The sequence below is a fragment of the Chanodichthys erythropterus genome, chromosome 19 (assembly GCF_024489055.1).
Source record: "Chanodichthys erythropterus isolate Z2021 chromosome 19, ASM2448905v1, whole genome shotgun sequence".
In the NCBI taxonomy this organism is placed as follows: domain Eukaryota; kingdom Metazoa; phylum Chordata; class Actinopteri; order Cypriniformes; family Xenocyprididae; genus Chanodichthys; species Chanodichthys erythropterus.
In genome coordinates this window covers 32,986,743-33,001,763 of record NC_090239.1, presented here as the reverse complement: position 1 = coordinate 33,001,763, position 15,021 = coordinate 32,986,743, and the positions used below count along the sequence as shown (strand labels likewise).

The following is a 15,021-nucleotide window of genomic DNA, read 5'->3' as shown; positions in this document are numbered from 1 at the left end:
AGAGAGAAGAAATTGTTGAATAAAGTTATTTTTGTTTTGTTTTGTACTTTCTGGGCCTTGAACAGTGGTAGTTAAATTGCTGTGTATGGAGGAGTCAGAGAGGTGTTGGATTTCATCAAAAAGATCTTAATGTGTGTTCTGAAGATGAATGAAGGTCTTGCGGGTTTGGAACAACATGAGGGTGAATAATTAATGACAGAATTTTCTTTTTTGGTTGAACTAACCCTTTAAGGAATGGAATTAAAACACAAAATGTGCCGGTTTGTGTAGGGATTGAATGAAGAGAAATAAAGAGTGTAAAATGGTATACAATTTTAACAAAAAAACGTTTAATACATTTTAAGAATAAAACAATTCATCATTCAAACACTAATTTGGAAGGGCTGACCTATATATTAATCTCTGTTCCTAAACTTAGTATTTTTAGTTTTTCTGTGTGTTTTTTTTTAAATATTTTCCAATAACTTTGTGCTCTCCATTCTGTGGATGGGCTCATGAGAGCTATAGATGTAAATACTCTCTTCTCCCATCCTTCCTCATTCATTCTTTTGCTATTCTCTTCTTCATCTTCCGTTTTTTTCACTCCCACATCTTTGTCTTTGCATTTCACGCTTTACCTGGGAATAACAAAAAAGAGGAGTTTTAATAAACAGAAGGACAACACTGAGCAAATATTAAGAAGTACTAAATGTCATTGTGAAACCCTGTTCTGGGTGTCGTCAGCTACCTCACAACACAATTTGTATCACAATACACACATCACTATACAATATTTTGTGATAAATCACAAAGCATCATATTCACATTGCAAACAATACAAACACAATTTAGCAAGTGCTTAAAAAAACAAAAACATTTATCTTAAACAAAAGCCACATTGCCTTACATTACAATACATATTATTGCACTATAAACTAATGTATTAATTCACAACACTGTATCTTGAATCTCCAGGAAAATAATTTGACTTCAACATGATTTACACATGTTCTTGAACATGATTTACCCAAACAGGACATTCCTGGATCATCCTTAATGGTCCTGGAACAACATTATGTTTATGTTGTTATGTTTAGGGTTGGCAAAATACACACTGTGTATCCACTGTGTAACATGCAATTTAACATTTAGTTAGTTAATATTATATGCAAGTTAGTTTATAGTGTATCTGATGTAAAATATAACTTCTCAATTAGTAGAAACAAGTCACTTTTTAGATGCAGATGTTTTTGTATTGGGCTGGCAATGCAATCACAGGTTGGTGCAACCTGTGAACTAGTTTAAACCCTTGAAGGCAAATGATAAGTTAAGCATACATTTCACAGGTACTCCATGCATGGTTAATTATGGACCAATTTAAGACCACATGTTCTCTCAAAGCAATACCAACCCTCCCAATAAATATGCACAAGGAAGGAGACATAGACATGTATAAAGACAGGTACAGCACAACAGCTATGAGAGGGGTATTGTATACCTTGCTTCTGTTACTTGAAAACTGGGAGGTGGGACTGTTTAGGCTGGAAATTAATAGTAGGTTAGTGGGAAATAATTGAAAAGAGTGAGAGAAAAGATAAAGGATAGAAGAATGATAAGTGTGGGATTAAAAACTTTTTAGTGCAACCAAGTTGTATGAAGAAAAAGATTGTGCAATTAATATATAATAAATAGAAAAAGAAAACTTTAATTGAAATCAAGTTTAAGAAATTATATTAAGTTTCATTCATAGAAAAAAAAGTCAGCATAGACAGTATCACATTGTAAGTTCGAACAGAGTAAGTATGAATGTAGTTTGACATTTAAAATGTGTTTACTTAAATGCATGTTATTTTAAAATGATGTGAACACATGCATATTTACATTTGTTTGAGAACTCACCGTCTACATAGTTACGGGCGACGAACTTCAACACCTCATCAATGAGGATAACAGGGAAAGAAAGCTTCAGTACCACCATCCACTGTTCCACGTTCAAGTGTGTCAACTTGAAAATCATCTGTAATAGGAAAAGGAAGGTTGTGGCCAGTGTAGAGATATAGTCAAACATAAAGAACAGGGTGAAATAAAGGTAAAAGACGTACAGGCAGGGGGTCCACATAGAGGATCATGAAGTGGAGGGACATGGAGAGGGTCATGGCAGCCGCTAGCCAGCCATTACTCCATGGGGGCATACGCAAGAGGGACTGATTCTCAGACAAACTAATGAGAAAGACATAGAAACACAGAGAGGAATCCTTATTACCACCATAATGACAGGGTAACGTTAGCTCTGTTCCAAAACCTGACAGCATTGTAGGTTTCATTAACACTGGGCAGTTACATGCATCTCCTCTGATCTCTTGTGATTGAATTTCCATTTTTCTTATGCAAAATTAAACATTTTAAGGCTGTGACACACCAAGCCGATGTCAAAGAACTAGCGGCGTCAAAAGCCGACTGCGTCGTCGCCTCGCATCTGGGCCAAAAAGCTGGGCTTGAACACACCAAAAGAACTACAGGTGACTGCCAACTAGCATGTGCGTTCTGCGCCTGCATGTAAGGAAATAACTGTCTATATCAACAGGTATCAATATTCTATATTAGTAATTCAAAAAGAGAACCTGAAACTAGAACTCAGATATACAAACCGTAAACAAAGCAGTGTTTGCTTACCATTTTGAATATTAATCATGCTGATCACTTTCTTCATTCCAGGCAGCTCATGTTGTTATGAAAATATTCACGTATTAGAATGCTCAATTAGAACAGCCATCTGTCTGTGCCGTCTTGACTACTTTGCTCACTTTCATCATTTTTGCTTTTATTCTCATACATCGACTCATTCGCTAATATGAACAGCCAATAATAGCGATAATAATAAATTGATATTAAACTATTAATATTCTGGGTTTTTTTTTGTGGGAACCTCAAAGAGTGTTTTTGTTTAGGGCAAAAAAAAAACCTCATAAATGCCTCTATTTTTGACATGCCCATTTCTGGCCAAATTCCAAAGCAGAAATTCATGTATCTTCAACAGAAATAAAATAATGCATAATGCATTGCGGCTAGCTCTGTGTGAAGATTCATTCAAGATGCTGGACAGAGCAAAGGAAAATTGTAATTGCACTGTAAATATACTTAGCTAAATACTGAAAATCTACTGCATTAGACAAAACACTGTTTTAGTGACATATATAGGTTAAGTTGCTTCCTGTGTAGAAATCAGTTACTTATGAGGAATATTTTGGTTACCATACTGCCTAGCAAGGTAGCTCACTAGATTGGAATAGAGCTATTGAGTTACAGAAGACCCAACTTCACGCAGAACAAAATCATGTTGGATGTTATAGACTGCAGTGAAGATGTAACCTGTTGAGGGCGTTGCACATCTCAATTGTGACCAGGACAGACAGAGCCATGGTCATGGGTGGAGCAGCCTCAAACACCTCACAGTCAAGGCCAATGAAGTCCTCATTCTCATCGTGGCACTGCATGAAGTGAGACTACAGCAGGAAGAGAAATTAGCAGACATAAACTGATATGATAAAGAAGATTTCTTTCCACATTTGATTAAAATAATACAATGGAGACATTGCTCACCAGCTGGTGGTAGGTGACATGAGGACCCTCATCATCATACATAAACCAGTGGGCGGCAGCACCCACAGTGGCAGCACCCACATATCCTGAGGACAGTCAAGTCATTAGAGTAACACCAAAACTCACACAGAGAATATGAGTAAGCAGTTATTCCACATAAATAACAAGGATACCCACCACCAATGGCCATGTATCTGAAGAACAGCCAACCAGAGATCAGGGGCTCTTTGGGTGAGCGGGGGGGCTTGCCCATGATCTCAAGATCAGGGGGGTTGAAGCCCAGGGCAGTGGCGGGCAGACCATCAGTCACCAAGTTCACCCAAAGCAGTTGGACTGGAATCAGAGCCTCAGGCAGACCAAGAGCAGCAGTCAGGAAAATACTAAAAGAAGACAAGAAACGAAAAGGGTTGTAAACATGTGAGAAGGGTTGTAAAAGTGTAGAGAAATTGTACTTAATTTAAAGTACAGATACTACGTCAAAACTCAATTACTCAATTAAATGTACCTACCACCAAAATTGAGTGAAAGATAAAAGGTTTCCACATTTAATTGTCCTTGAGTATTTTAAAGTTGAAAATGTGAGTTCTAAGCTTCTAAGCTTTTTAAGCTGACTTTAGAAAACAAGAGGCATTGTCCCCATTTTAATATTTTTGATGCAAAAAAATTGTCAAAAATTACTGTTTTCTCATTGTTCTGTCTATTTATAGCAGATGATTTTACAGTAGTTTGACATTTGAATATAGTGGGTTTTAGAATAATAACCAACACTTATCATGAACCGTGTTCACATTTGACTCAAGATCATCCATCTACAGCGATGGTTGTCATAAAACTCACATTACTAATCTAGTTCAACATCTATGTCTGGAAGGAATGGTTCACCCTAAAATGAACATGCTGTTATCACTTACTCACCCTCGTCTTTCACCCTTTAATTGAGAAACAATTTAAGTCACAGGATATGTACTTTGTATGAGTCTACATAAAATTGTAATGGATTAAAAAGTTTTTTTGTTTTTTTTACCATTTATGTGTAACTAAGCGCAAGTATTTTTAACAGAACTCAATTAAAGTAAGCATATTCCCCAAAATAATATTTAAGTATAGTAGTAAGTTACTCAAATCCACCTCTGCATCTAAGCATACACAAGAATAATAGATATGGTATCAAACAAGGCGATGGATTCTTACCAGACGACCTCTCCAATATTAGAAGAAATCAGGTAACGAATGAACTGCTTCATGTTGTTGTAAATAGCTCTGCCTTCCTCAACAGCTGCCACAATAGAAGAAAAGTTGTCATCAGCTAAGACCATCTCCGAGGCTGACTTGGCAACGGCAGTGCCAGAGCCCATGGCAATGCCAATTTCTGCCTTCTTCAAGGCAGGGGCATCATTGACACCATCACCAGTCTAGAGCAAAGATAACAGCATTACTGTATCATCTTAAAGGAAGGTTTTCATGTAAAAATAATGTTGTGGATGTTAGCTTGTAAAGTGCAAGTGTACTTATGTCTCACCATAGCAGTAATCTCATCGTAGCCCTGCAGGAACTCAACAATCTTAGACTTGTGGGAGGGCTCAACACGGGCAAAGCAGCATGCCCTACAGACAGCCTCGCTCTGCTCAGCACGGGGCAGGTCATCAAACTCACGGCCAGTGTAAGCCTTGCCAGTCACATCCTCATCCTCAGTAAAGATGCCAATACGACGGCAGATAGCAACAGCGGTGCCCTTGTTGTCACCTGAGGGTTTACATTTTTTATGAGATTCTTTAGTCATTTGGTCAACATGTCAGGTGTTGCAACAATAAAAGTTTGAAAGAGATGACTGATGAAAGGATGGATAAAAAAGTATACCAGTGATCATGATAACACGAATGCCAGCAGCTCTGCACAGCTGAATGGAGCTAGTAACCTCTTTACGGGGGGGATCCAGCATACCAACGCAGCCAACGAAGGTCAAGTCAGTCTGACCAAAACATGGAAGTAGCAAGACTTTATGTAGATTAGCCTGTTCATTTAGCCCTCATATCATCCTTGCTGGACCACCAAAGCTGGAGCATCTCCATATTTCATATCATTTTCATTTTTGTTCCATAAATCAGTACAGTACCAATTAAAGGTTGTAACTAAATTTGTAACCCCATTGGATTCTTAAACTTTAGGCAAATCCTCATTGTGGAAAAATACATATCTCCACATTCGCTGAACAGATCGAGCTCTGTTTGAGCTTGATTTTGGTCAATTTTAATAATAGAATGACAGATGCAAGTGTCTGACCATATTTAAAGCCACAATACTAACTCTGATGACATGCTTTTCAATTCTTTAAAAAATCAGGATTTTTTATTTTCCTAAAAAGTAATTGTTTTGAACATACAAGGTTTGCGTCTAACTGTGACAATATGGAATGTTTCGGATGCTGGTCTACAGCATGGGTAGGTGGACTTCTTAGTTAGTTTTGATATTCACCTCATAGTCAGCAAATTTAGTAGAATCCTCAAGGTTCATTTCCTCAACCTTCAGGGGAGTGTCCCGGGTGGCCAGGGCCAGGCAACGCAGAGTGTCACGGCCAGTACCCCACTCCTTGATGGTGGCCATGATCTTATCCTTTACAATTCCAGTCAGGGGTACGCGAGTAGCACCAACACGTACATAGGTACACCTGTCAATCACACCCTCTGGAGCACCCTAAAATAAAGAGGATTTAGAAGATGTGTCTCTTATTAGAGGAAGATGACCATCAATATTTACCATTTTTGTGACAATATACTTCTTAAACCCTTAAAAAAACTGGTACCATGTTAGCAATGCCATGGTACATTCATTTAAATTACCATGGTACCATATCATTTACAATAGTATTTGCAAGGAACTTCCAATAAACCATGAGACACATGATGGTGAAATAGAAAGCATACCTTCACAAACATTTTGCAGCCTGCATCACCCTTGGTAGGGGTACAGTACACAGACATGGATTTCCTGTCACGGGAGAACTCCAGGGTGAAGTTCTTCTTCATTAGCTGCTTAACAACCTACACAAGATGAAAATGAAAGCAAATTTGAGTAACAAAGCAATCAGCTCCATGCTACATTACTGATGTTTTAGGAAGGTACACCTCTACTTACACTACAGCAAGCATTTGCTCTCTCAATCTTGGACAGGTTGTTGACACTGGTCTTGAAAACATTCATCTTCTCAACCAAGCAGCACAAAGCAGTTTCAGTGGCCTCACCGACCTTCTCATAGATCTTCTTGGACTGTAGCACAAAGAAAGATTACAGTTTTTATTGTTGTTGTTCTGGACAAAAATAGAGAATGAAAGAATTTAGTATTTCTCACCTCATTGTAGTCAAGGGAGGAGTCGTTGCACAGGGCACAAATGGTGGCCAACTCAACTAAACCGTCAATCTGACTGCAGTCAACACGGGCACCTGACTTTGTGCTGAGAAAAAGATGCCACTCAGATTACATTTATGACTTTACCTTGTTGATAGCCTGATAATAAAAAGGAGCATTTTAGGGGAAGTATTTAATGGTGTACTTACACCTCACCCTCAGGTGTGTACTTGGAGCCAGAGATATCAAAGCAGTTCAGATCAACGTGATCACCATCAATTCTATCAATGACGAACATCTGTAATGAAACACAATTTCATCTTAGTCTGAAAGTAATAATATGTCCATATTAACATAAATGTATACAGCAGTTATCATTTTGTCAATATGTTGAAGTTTGGGGTTAAATCATACCCTGTATTGTAATATATATTGTATTGACAACTCAACTATTCAAGTTTTAGGACTGGATGATATATATATATAATTGATATAAGTGATCACATGGATTTAGACCTACCTGTATAGTTTTTATATAAAGCATTCACAGGCAAAGTTGCTTTATGTATCAATATCAGGCACATATAAATGTCTGGAAACACGATTCCTGGCTGTGTGTCAGTATCCACGGATTACTGGATCTTTGTTAAGTTGTAACAGGGACACTATAGAGACCAACCTTTAGTTTAATCGTTTGTTTAACTTGTGCTTTACTCGCGTTTTCGCAGTTTCCCCTATTAAATCCAGTCATGCAGCTGGCTCTTTTGCCACTCGGTCTGGCTGAGGGGGCGTGTTCTGGTGGGAAAGTGATGTCAATGCATACTCTCTATATATCAAAGAGTAGGCTACTTTCATAAACTAAAAAATGTGCTACAAGTATTTAACTATCAGTTTATTTATAAATTCAATTGCTACTACTGTTACTCTTAAAATTTACTTAAAAATATACTTTTATACACTAAAATGTGGGCCAGTTTAGTCCCATTGGCCAAGTAGTATTGAAACAGTACACTTACAATTATACTTCTAGTACATTGATATTAGTAAACTTACTACATAAAGTATAATTAAAAATATATTCAGACTTTACTTAAGTATTCCTAATAAATTCAACTTGAAGTATTAGCAATAGCTTCATTATTTCTTAGTGGATACATGTACATACGCAACAATAACACTTTATTTTGATGGTCCATTTTGAATATTCTGTTGACTATATGTAACATTGCATCCCATGCAACACCTACTTTGGTCACACACATCTGATTGGTGGTCAGGGTGCCAGTCTTGTCTGAGCAGATGACAGAGGTACAGCCCAGAGTCTCCACAGAGGGCAGTGAACGGACAATAGCGTTTTTCTTGGCCATACGTCTGGTACCAAGAGCAAGGCAGGTAGTAATGACAGCAGGCAAACCTGATGAGAGGAACGGAGTTAATGGATGTATTAATATCTGTCAATATTATTGATGATCTTGATAGATTTAGATAGTAACTATGTTTCATGTAAAGTATAGACTAAAGGACAAGGTTTTAGCCTACTTGTGGGCATACTGTGTTGCGTTATTGATATTACATAATAAACCTTGGTGAAAAATAAACTTTGAGATATGTGTTGCACGTTATAATGCTCACCCTCAGGGATTGCAGCCACAGCCAGAGCAACAGCGATTTTGAAGTAGTAGACAGCGCCACGGATCCAGGATCCACCATGGACGGGGTCATTGAAGTGACCGATGTTGATCATCCAGACAGCGACACAGATCAGAGAGATAACCTTAGAGAGCTGCTCACCAAACTCATCCAGTTTCTGCTGCAGAGGGGTTCTCTCCTGCTCTGTGGCGGCCATCTGGTCACGGATTTTACCAATCTCAGTGGATACACCAGTAGCGACAGCGACTCCAATAGCCTTGCCAGCAGCAATGTTTGTGCCCTATAGGTGGGAGAAGAAACTAATGATTTACCTAAATGGTATTTTTTTCCTGGATCAACTTCTTGCTCCTGGAACAGTATTTCTTTTGACCATTAAGATATTAAGATTAGGCTGGTGTTGGGGTTTGAACAACTTTCTTATCTACTTAACTTTACAAAAACCCAAGCGAAATCGTGGTCACCAGGTTGGGTTATCTTAGAGAAACTTCCAGAATCTTGTGTGTATGGAGGAATGTAGCTAATTGAAGAGGTAGAAAACTAATCTGTAAATAATTGGAGGAGTGTATTGATGAAAACTCACAGAGAAAAGCATGTTCTTTTTGTCCTGATTGACAGCTCTAAGGTCGGGGACAGCATCTGTGTGCTTGATCACACTGACAGACTCACCTGTCCAAAAAGATAACCATATTTACATACAAATAAATTATAAAATAATCTCAATGACCAATTACATCCCAAAAAAGCTATGTAATCATGGGGATCATCTTCCTATGATGAATATTTGAGTTACTGCAGAGTTTTGGTTACCTAGGGCCCCTCTGTGTTGAGGGAGCCCTGAGAGAATGTACATAAAATGATCTCAATGTAACTACAGATGTGAGAACATTTTTGTTCTCAATACACTGGAAAACAGAGGGATGCAGTTCAGCACAGCTGCTTTATGAATTATTTTCCATTAAAAATTCCATTGTCATGTTTGTAGTGGTTATAAAGTTTTAATGTTCTGACAATTTTGAAACCAGTGGGCCAAATTTCATGATCTTACCTAGGGCCCCACAAGCTGGCCCTGAGTGTTAGAGTATATTTTCAAAATCCATAGGTATACACTGTTAAAAGCACTAACCAGTAAGGATGGACTGGTCAACCCGAAGGGTGGTGGATCGGATAGCAGTAAGCCTGATGTCAGCAGGAACTTTATCACCAACTAGGGAAGAGGAAAGAGAGATTTCAGTATGGAAAAATTTGGTGATTCATGACCAATTCTGCAACTAAAAGAGCCTGAACCAAAAACCAGACCTACAGGAAACTTGAAATGACTAAATTTATATGATTTGAATATATAGCCATGGACCACAAAGATTATATGTGGCAGCAATGCCACATGATTTGTGGAGAACTATCAAAATACGCAATATGGTGTGTAGTTCTTTACTACACAGTATGTAGCCATATAATATTTCACATCTTGTTGCTTCTGGCAGGGCTTGTTGTGTGCAAACCAGGTAGTAAAAGTTTTATCCAAGATAGAACATGAATTTATAATAGTATATTTCTACCATTAACCTTTTCCTACAGGAACCAAGATAGACTGACAGCATATATAGCAGTATATTTTTAACCAAAGATTGAATGACATAAAGGAGTCTTACCAGACACCTCCACAATGTCACCGGGGACAATTTCTCTGGCCTTGATCCTCTGGACGCTCTTTCTGTCAGAACGGTAGACCTTGCCTATCTCAGGTTCATACTCCTTCAGAGCCTCAATGGCGCTCTCAGCATTACGCTCCTGTATGGCAGACAAGACATTTGATTGGTTTGCATACAGATGCCTATGAGTCATGCAATCAATTCATTTACTATGTGAAATCAATAGTCTACATTCATCTGCTTCTGTGATTAAGTAACTGTGTGCATTTGGTGCATTACCTGCCACACGCCGACAATGGCATTGGCAATGAGAATGAGCAAAATGACAAAAGGCTCAACAAAGGCAGTAACAGTCTCTTCACCCTCCTCAAACCAGGCCAGGACCTAAAAAACACACAAATACAGACATTAAGACCAGCACACATTATACATATTGCTCTTGATTTGCATTCAGGGTGTTTATTTCACTTTTACAGCAGATAATGTCAAGATTTTACAGCATTTTGTACATTATATATATATATATATATATATATATATATATATATATATATATATATATATATATATATATATATATATATATATATATATATATATATATATATAAAATCTGTTAAAATCTGGAGTCAAAAAGTAGGACAATTCTAGGCAATTACTAGAATATAAAGGTTTCAGTGAAGATAAAAAAAGACATTTCCCAAGTACCTTTTTATAAACTGTTTAATAAATGTATTGATTTATTGATCAGTGGAAGGCCTAAAGGCTCAATGGGCCAACCCTAAATATTATTTATGAATATGAGAAATATTATTCTTACATCATGATGCTATTGGTCTGGTTGCTTAATTTCTCATCTTGTGCAATGCATGCATACATTAAAACCCATCAAAACATAATTTCACAATATTGTTGCACAACAGGCCTGCATCTTCTCTCCCTTTACTTTCTCTCTTGCATCTCTCCTGACCTTTTCAAAGGATAGAGTTTCTGTCTTCAACTTGAGTCCTGCTTAAAATAAACCCCTTCGCCTTCTCACACGTATTCTGAGCTCCTGAATATTTTCCTTCTAAGGCTATTGGAACAGCTGGTTGAGGCATAGGGTGGTGGGGGTTTCGACATTAATACCCCCCATCTTCACATTTAACGTCCTAATACCCGCTGAACCCTCAAAACATCCACCTTACGGAGTCTTTCCTGCTTAGAAAACTGTGAGATAAATAACACCATCCATATGGCACAATAAATTAAGATCAATCAACGCCGTTTGATGCTACATTGCAATATGTCATACTGCCATCATGTCTTAATGCTAATGCTATACTGTTCACATACTATGTAGACCTTTGCACATAACCTTAACGCTAAATAAAATGTCAATTTAACATGCGTACCTTGTTGCATAACAAGGCAACCTACACTATGTTACAACAGCTATTTACATGACACACCACTCAAGTTTAAAGGGTATGTTTAAAAGTGAGTGACATGCTGAATCTACATGCTGACAGATCTGATTAAATCACATGAAACAAAGTGTTTGAAATGTTTTGTGTGTACATCACTATGACAACATACTTATTCATGTTTTTGTTGGGTCTCGACTTGAACTATTTTGTTCTATATATATATATATATGTATATATATATATATATATATATATATATATATATATATATATATAGATAGATAGATAGATAGATAGATAGATAGATAGATAGATAGATAGATAGATAGATAGATAGATAGATAGATAGATAGATAGATAGATAGATAGATAGATAGATAGATAGATAGATAGATAGATAGATAGATAGATATGAGTCATTTCCAATATTTTTTGTAATGGTCTCTTATATGCTCAATATAAACATTCCTAAAATATAAATTTTTGGGGACCAAAGAGACTAATATATGGTAATAATTTTTGGTTGTTGTTGTTGTTGGTGGTGGTGAGATATTAATATTTAGGTATTTTTTTAACATCTTAAACATGGACATAGATATTTCTCGGGTTGCTGATTTGTTTCCAGTCTTTTTTGAATTATTCACTTCTAAGTAACTTACGAAAGAGATGCAGGCAGCAAGCAGCAAAATTCTGACCAACAGATCTTCAAATTGCTCAATAACCAGCTCCCAGATGGATTTTCCTAAAAGGAAAGGGAATTTAGTTCAGTGTGAACTTGGTTTATTTCTCATGTTGTTACTTTATTAGCAGTATGTTTGTACATACCCTCCTCAGCTGGCAGCTCTGAGAAAGAAGTATAAAAAAATAAAATTAGTAATTGATCAGAAATCAAGACAGCACAAATAACATTATTCTGGGCAACATTTCTCTATATCCGAGAGGAGCTATTATGGCATAACCATTTCTAATTGATTTCATATGGAACTTATAAAAAAGGAACTTGAGGCATTTCAAGAATTTTGCAGACAACTGACAGGAAGCATTATTATATATTAATATTATTATATACATTATTATATATTATCTCACACAGGAACAGTTACTGGACATGAAATAGACATATTTTTAACTATAAAATATGAACAGTTTGAAAGCAATGCTAACATTCAGTCCCAGTTTCAATATTCATATATATATATATATTCAAATATTTTAATATATTTGAATACACATTTGAGAAATGTTTCAATGTTTAAATAATGAACACATAAATCACCACTAAATCTTAAATTAAAAGTTTTAATTATGAATATAAACAATGCAAATAACAACAATGATAATAATAATAATAATAATAATACAAGAAAATGCACCCCTGAACAGTAATGTGAAACCTGCTTTCTAACAAGGGATGTTTTCCAACACTTGCTATCAATATATTTGAATTTTTAAAAGTGCCTGTGCATGCTAAGTCCTCTCTGTACAGGTGGTCATGTTTTGTACATCATGACTTTGTAATGGCAGTAACATATCTGATCTCTCAGGCCAATTTCAGCCAGCCCCTAAGAATCCCCTTCCCCCATCGGCTTGAAATACTGCTAATCTAATAAGACCTCTCAGATATCCAAGCAAGGCCGTTGGGCCATCACCTGTCTTTCTTCTCTTCTCCTCCTCTGCCAAAATCTATTTTCAATCCCAGCTTCTCAGTGTGCCACAACCTATTGATGTTCCTTGAAATCCCACTGAAGAGTCTGAACTTTTCAGAATATACTAAACCATCCATTATGTGTTCCTCCCAAAAGTCAAGATTGTCTAAGATCTATGCAATTGCATATACTATTTTCACTATTTAAAAGTTTAACCCAAATACTTGGTGGTCTATTTGTGTGCCTTCCTAAAAAGAAATATTTCCACCATTTAGTGTTTGGTTGTCTTTCTATTAAACCCTGCATGCATATTCAAGACATCTTATTAATCTCACCATTGTAGCCGTACTTTTCCAGGCTCTTCTTGAACTGATCAGGGGTAAGACCGGTGGTCTCGCTAACCGAAAAGTAGGCCAGACATTCAGCCGTGGACTTGGCGTGGGCGTCCTCCATCCTGTCAGGGGTGAAGGATCTTTAGGAGTGGCAAAAGCTTAGTTAAACAGGTCTATCCGTGCCTTTCAGTCTTTATTGCTCTTGTTCCTCTCTGTATTACAAAATCTGCCCCCCGTTACTTGGACCCCCTCCTTACAGGAGTGATGGACTGACAGAAAGAGCGAATAAATTCACACATGTGCAGCGTTTTATACTCCTGCCAGCTGCCCTATTGGTCAAAGTTGCCCATCGCCACACCCTAAAATTCCAGTCAGTTGCGTATGGCTTCGCAGGATTGAGTTACAGTCTAGGGGTTGAGCGTCTTCGCCGTCTCAGACTTGAAGATGTGGGGGGTTATTTGGTGGGCAAGGAGCATGAGGGGGTAGCATATGTAGGGGGTAGCACTTAAATGAAAAGTTGATCTGTTTTTGGAACATGCATGGTCAGTGGAATAATGAGAGTGGAGAAGGTGAGAGAGTAAGAGTGAGTGATGGGCCAAATGGACTCTGATAGGAGGGGGGAGTTAGAAGAGTGCTGGAGGGTTAATTTAGTACAAGCATTAGAGGAGTGTGGTTACATGGGAGACTTAAAAATTAGAGTGTCACACTGGCCACACATTGATTTAGCATGAACAAGAACACCATCATTTCCTATGATACTTTTCAGATCTATCTTAGCATTAAAGGGTTAGTTCACCCAAAAATTAAAATTCTGTCATTAATTACTCACCCTCATGTCGTTCCACACCTGTAAGACCATTGTTCATCTTTGAATCAGTGCTTTGGAGCACGTATCAAACTGCCAAAAGTCACGTGATTTCAGTAAATGAGGCTTCGTTATGTAATAAGTGTTTCGAAATTCAATGGTTCACCACTGGGGGTGCGTGACTTTGGCAGTTTGATATGCGTTCCGAACCACTGATTAGAAACAAAAGATTCGTAAAGCTTCAAAGCTTCATGAAGCAGTGTATTGAAATTGCCCATCACTAGATATTATTGAATAAAGTAGTTATTTTTTTAATTTTTTCTTTTTTGGCACGCAAAAAGTATTCTCGTCACTTCATAAAATTAAGGTTGAACCACTGTAGTCACATGAACTGTTTTAAATACGTCTTTAGTAACTTTCTGGGCATTGAAAGTGTTAATTGTCTTGCTGGCAATGCAGGATTGCTTATATTACATTCCCTTTATTTTGAAAGAATAATAAAAAATAAAAAAAACACGATAAGTCAATACAGAGTATATATACTTAAACCACTGAAACATTAGCAGAAACACAGAGGTTGCTGCATTTCACAAAACATCTGACACTTA

The 15,021-nt window shown here is 37.2% G+C and overlaps 1 protein-coding gene across 2 annotated transcripts; it reads right to left on the bottom strand.

Moving 5' to 3' along the window:
* Window positions 1-307: 307 nt before the first annotated feature.
* On the bottom strand, window positions 308-13,890 carry atp2a1l (ATPase sarcoplasmic/endoplasmic reticulum Ca2+ transporting 1, like). 2 transcript variants are annotated; one of them, XM_067368993.1, is made up of 24 exons: window positions 13,612-13,890; window positions 12,456-12,473; window positions 12,290-12,372; window positions 10,501-10,605; window positions 10,222-10,360; window positions 9,696-9,776; window positions 9,153-9,238; window positions 8,555-8,852; window positions 8,170-8,336; window positions 7,132-7,220; window positions 6,926-7,028; window positions 6,712-6,843; window positions 6,501-6,617; window positions 6,052-6,270; window positions 5,437-5,548; window positions 5,099-5,322; window positions 4,771-4,991; window positions 3,757-3,959; window positions 3,580-3,665; window positions 3,349-3,482; window positions 2,082-2,199; window positions 1,879-1,996; window positions 1,478-1,520; window positions 308-617 (listed from the first exon to the last, which is right to left on the bottom strand). In XM_067368993.1, the coding sequence occupies exons 1-23, from the start codon at window positions 13,727-13,729 to the stop codon at window positions 1,516-1,518; spliced, it is 2,976 nt and encodes a 991-aa protein (XP_067225094.1). In that variant the 5' UTR covers window positions 13,730-13,890; the 3' UTR covers window positions 308-617; window positions 1,478-1,515. The 2 variants fall into 2 exon arrangements, with proteins under 2 accessions (XP_067225094.1, XP_067225093.1); XM_067368992.1 differs by lacking the exon at window positions 1,478-1,520.
* Window positions 13,891-15,021: the final 1,131 nt, after the last annotated feature.

Coding starts and splice junctions, on each gene's coding strand:
- atp2a1l (XM_067368992.1), bottom strand. CDS start 13,729: ATGGAGGACGCCCACGCCAAGTCCACGGCTGAATGTCTGGCCTACTTT. Junction 9,239..9,695: donor TGACCAGTCCATCCTTACTG/GTTAGTGCTTTT, acceptor CTTTTTGGACAG/GTGAGTCTGTCAGTGTGATC. Junction 8,853..9,152: donor AAAAGAACATGCTTTTCTCT/GTGAGTTTTCAT, acceptor TCCCACCTATAG/GGCACAAACATTGCTGCTGG.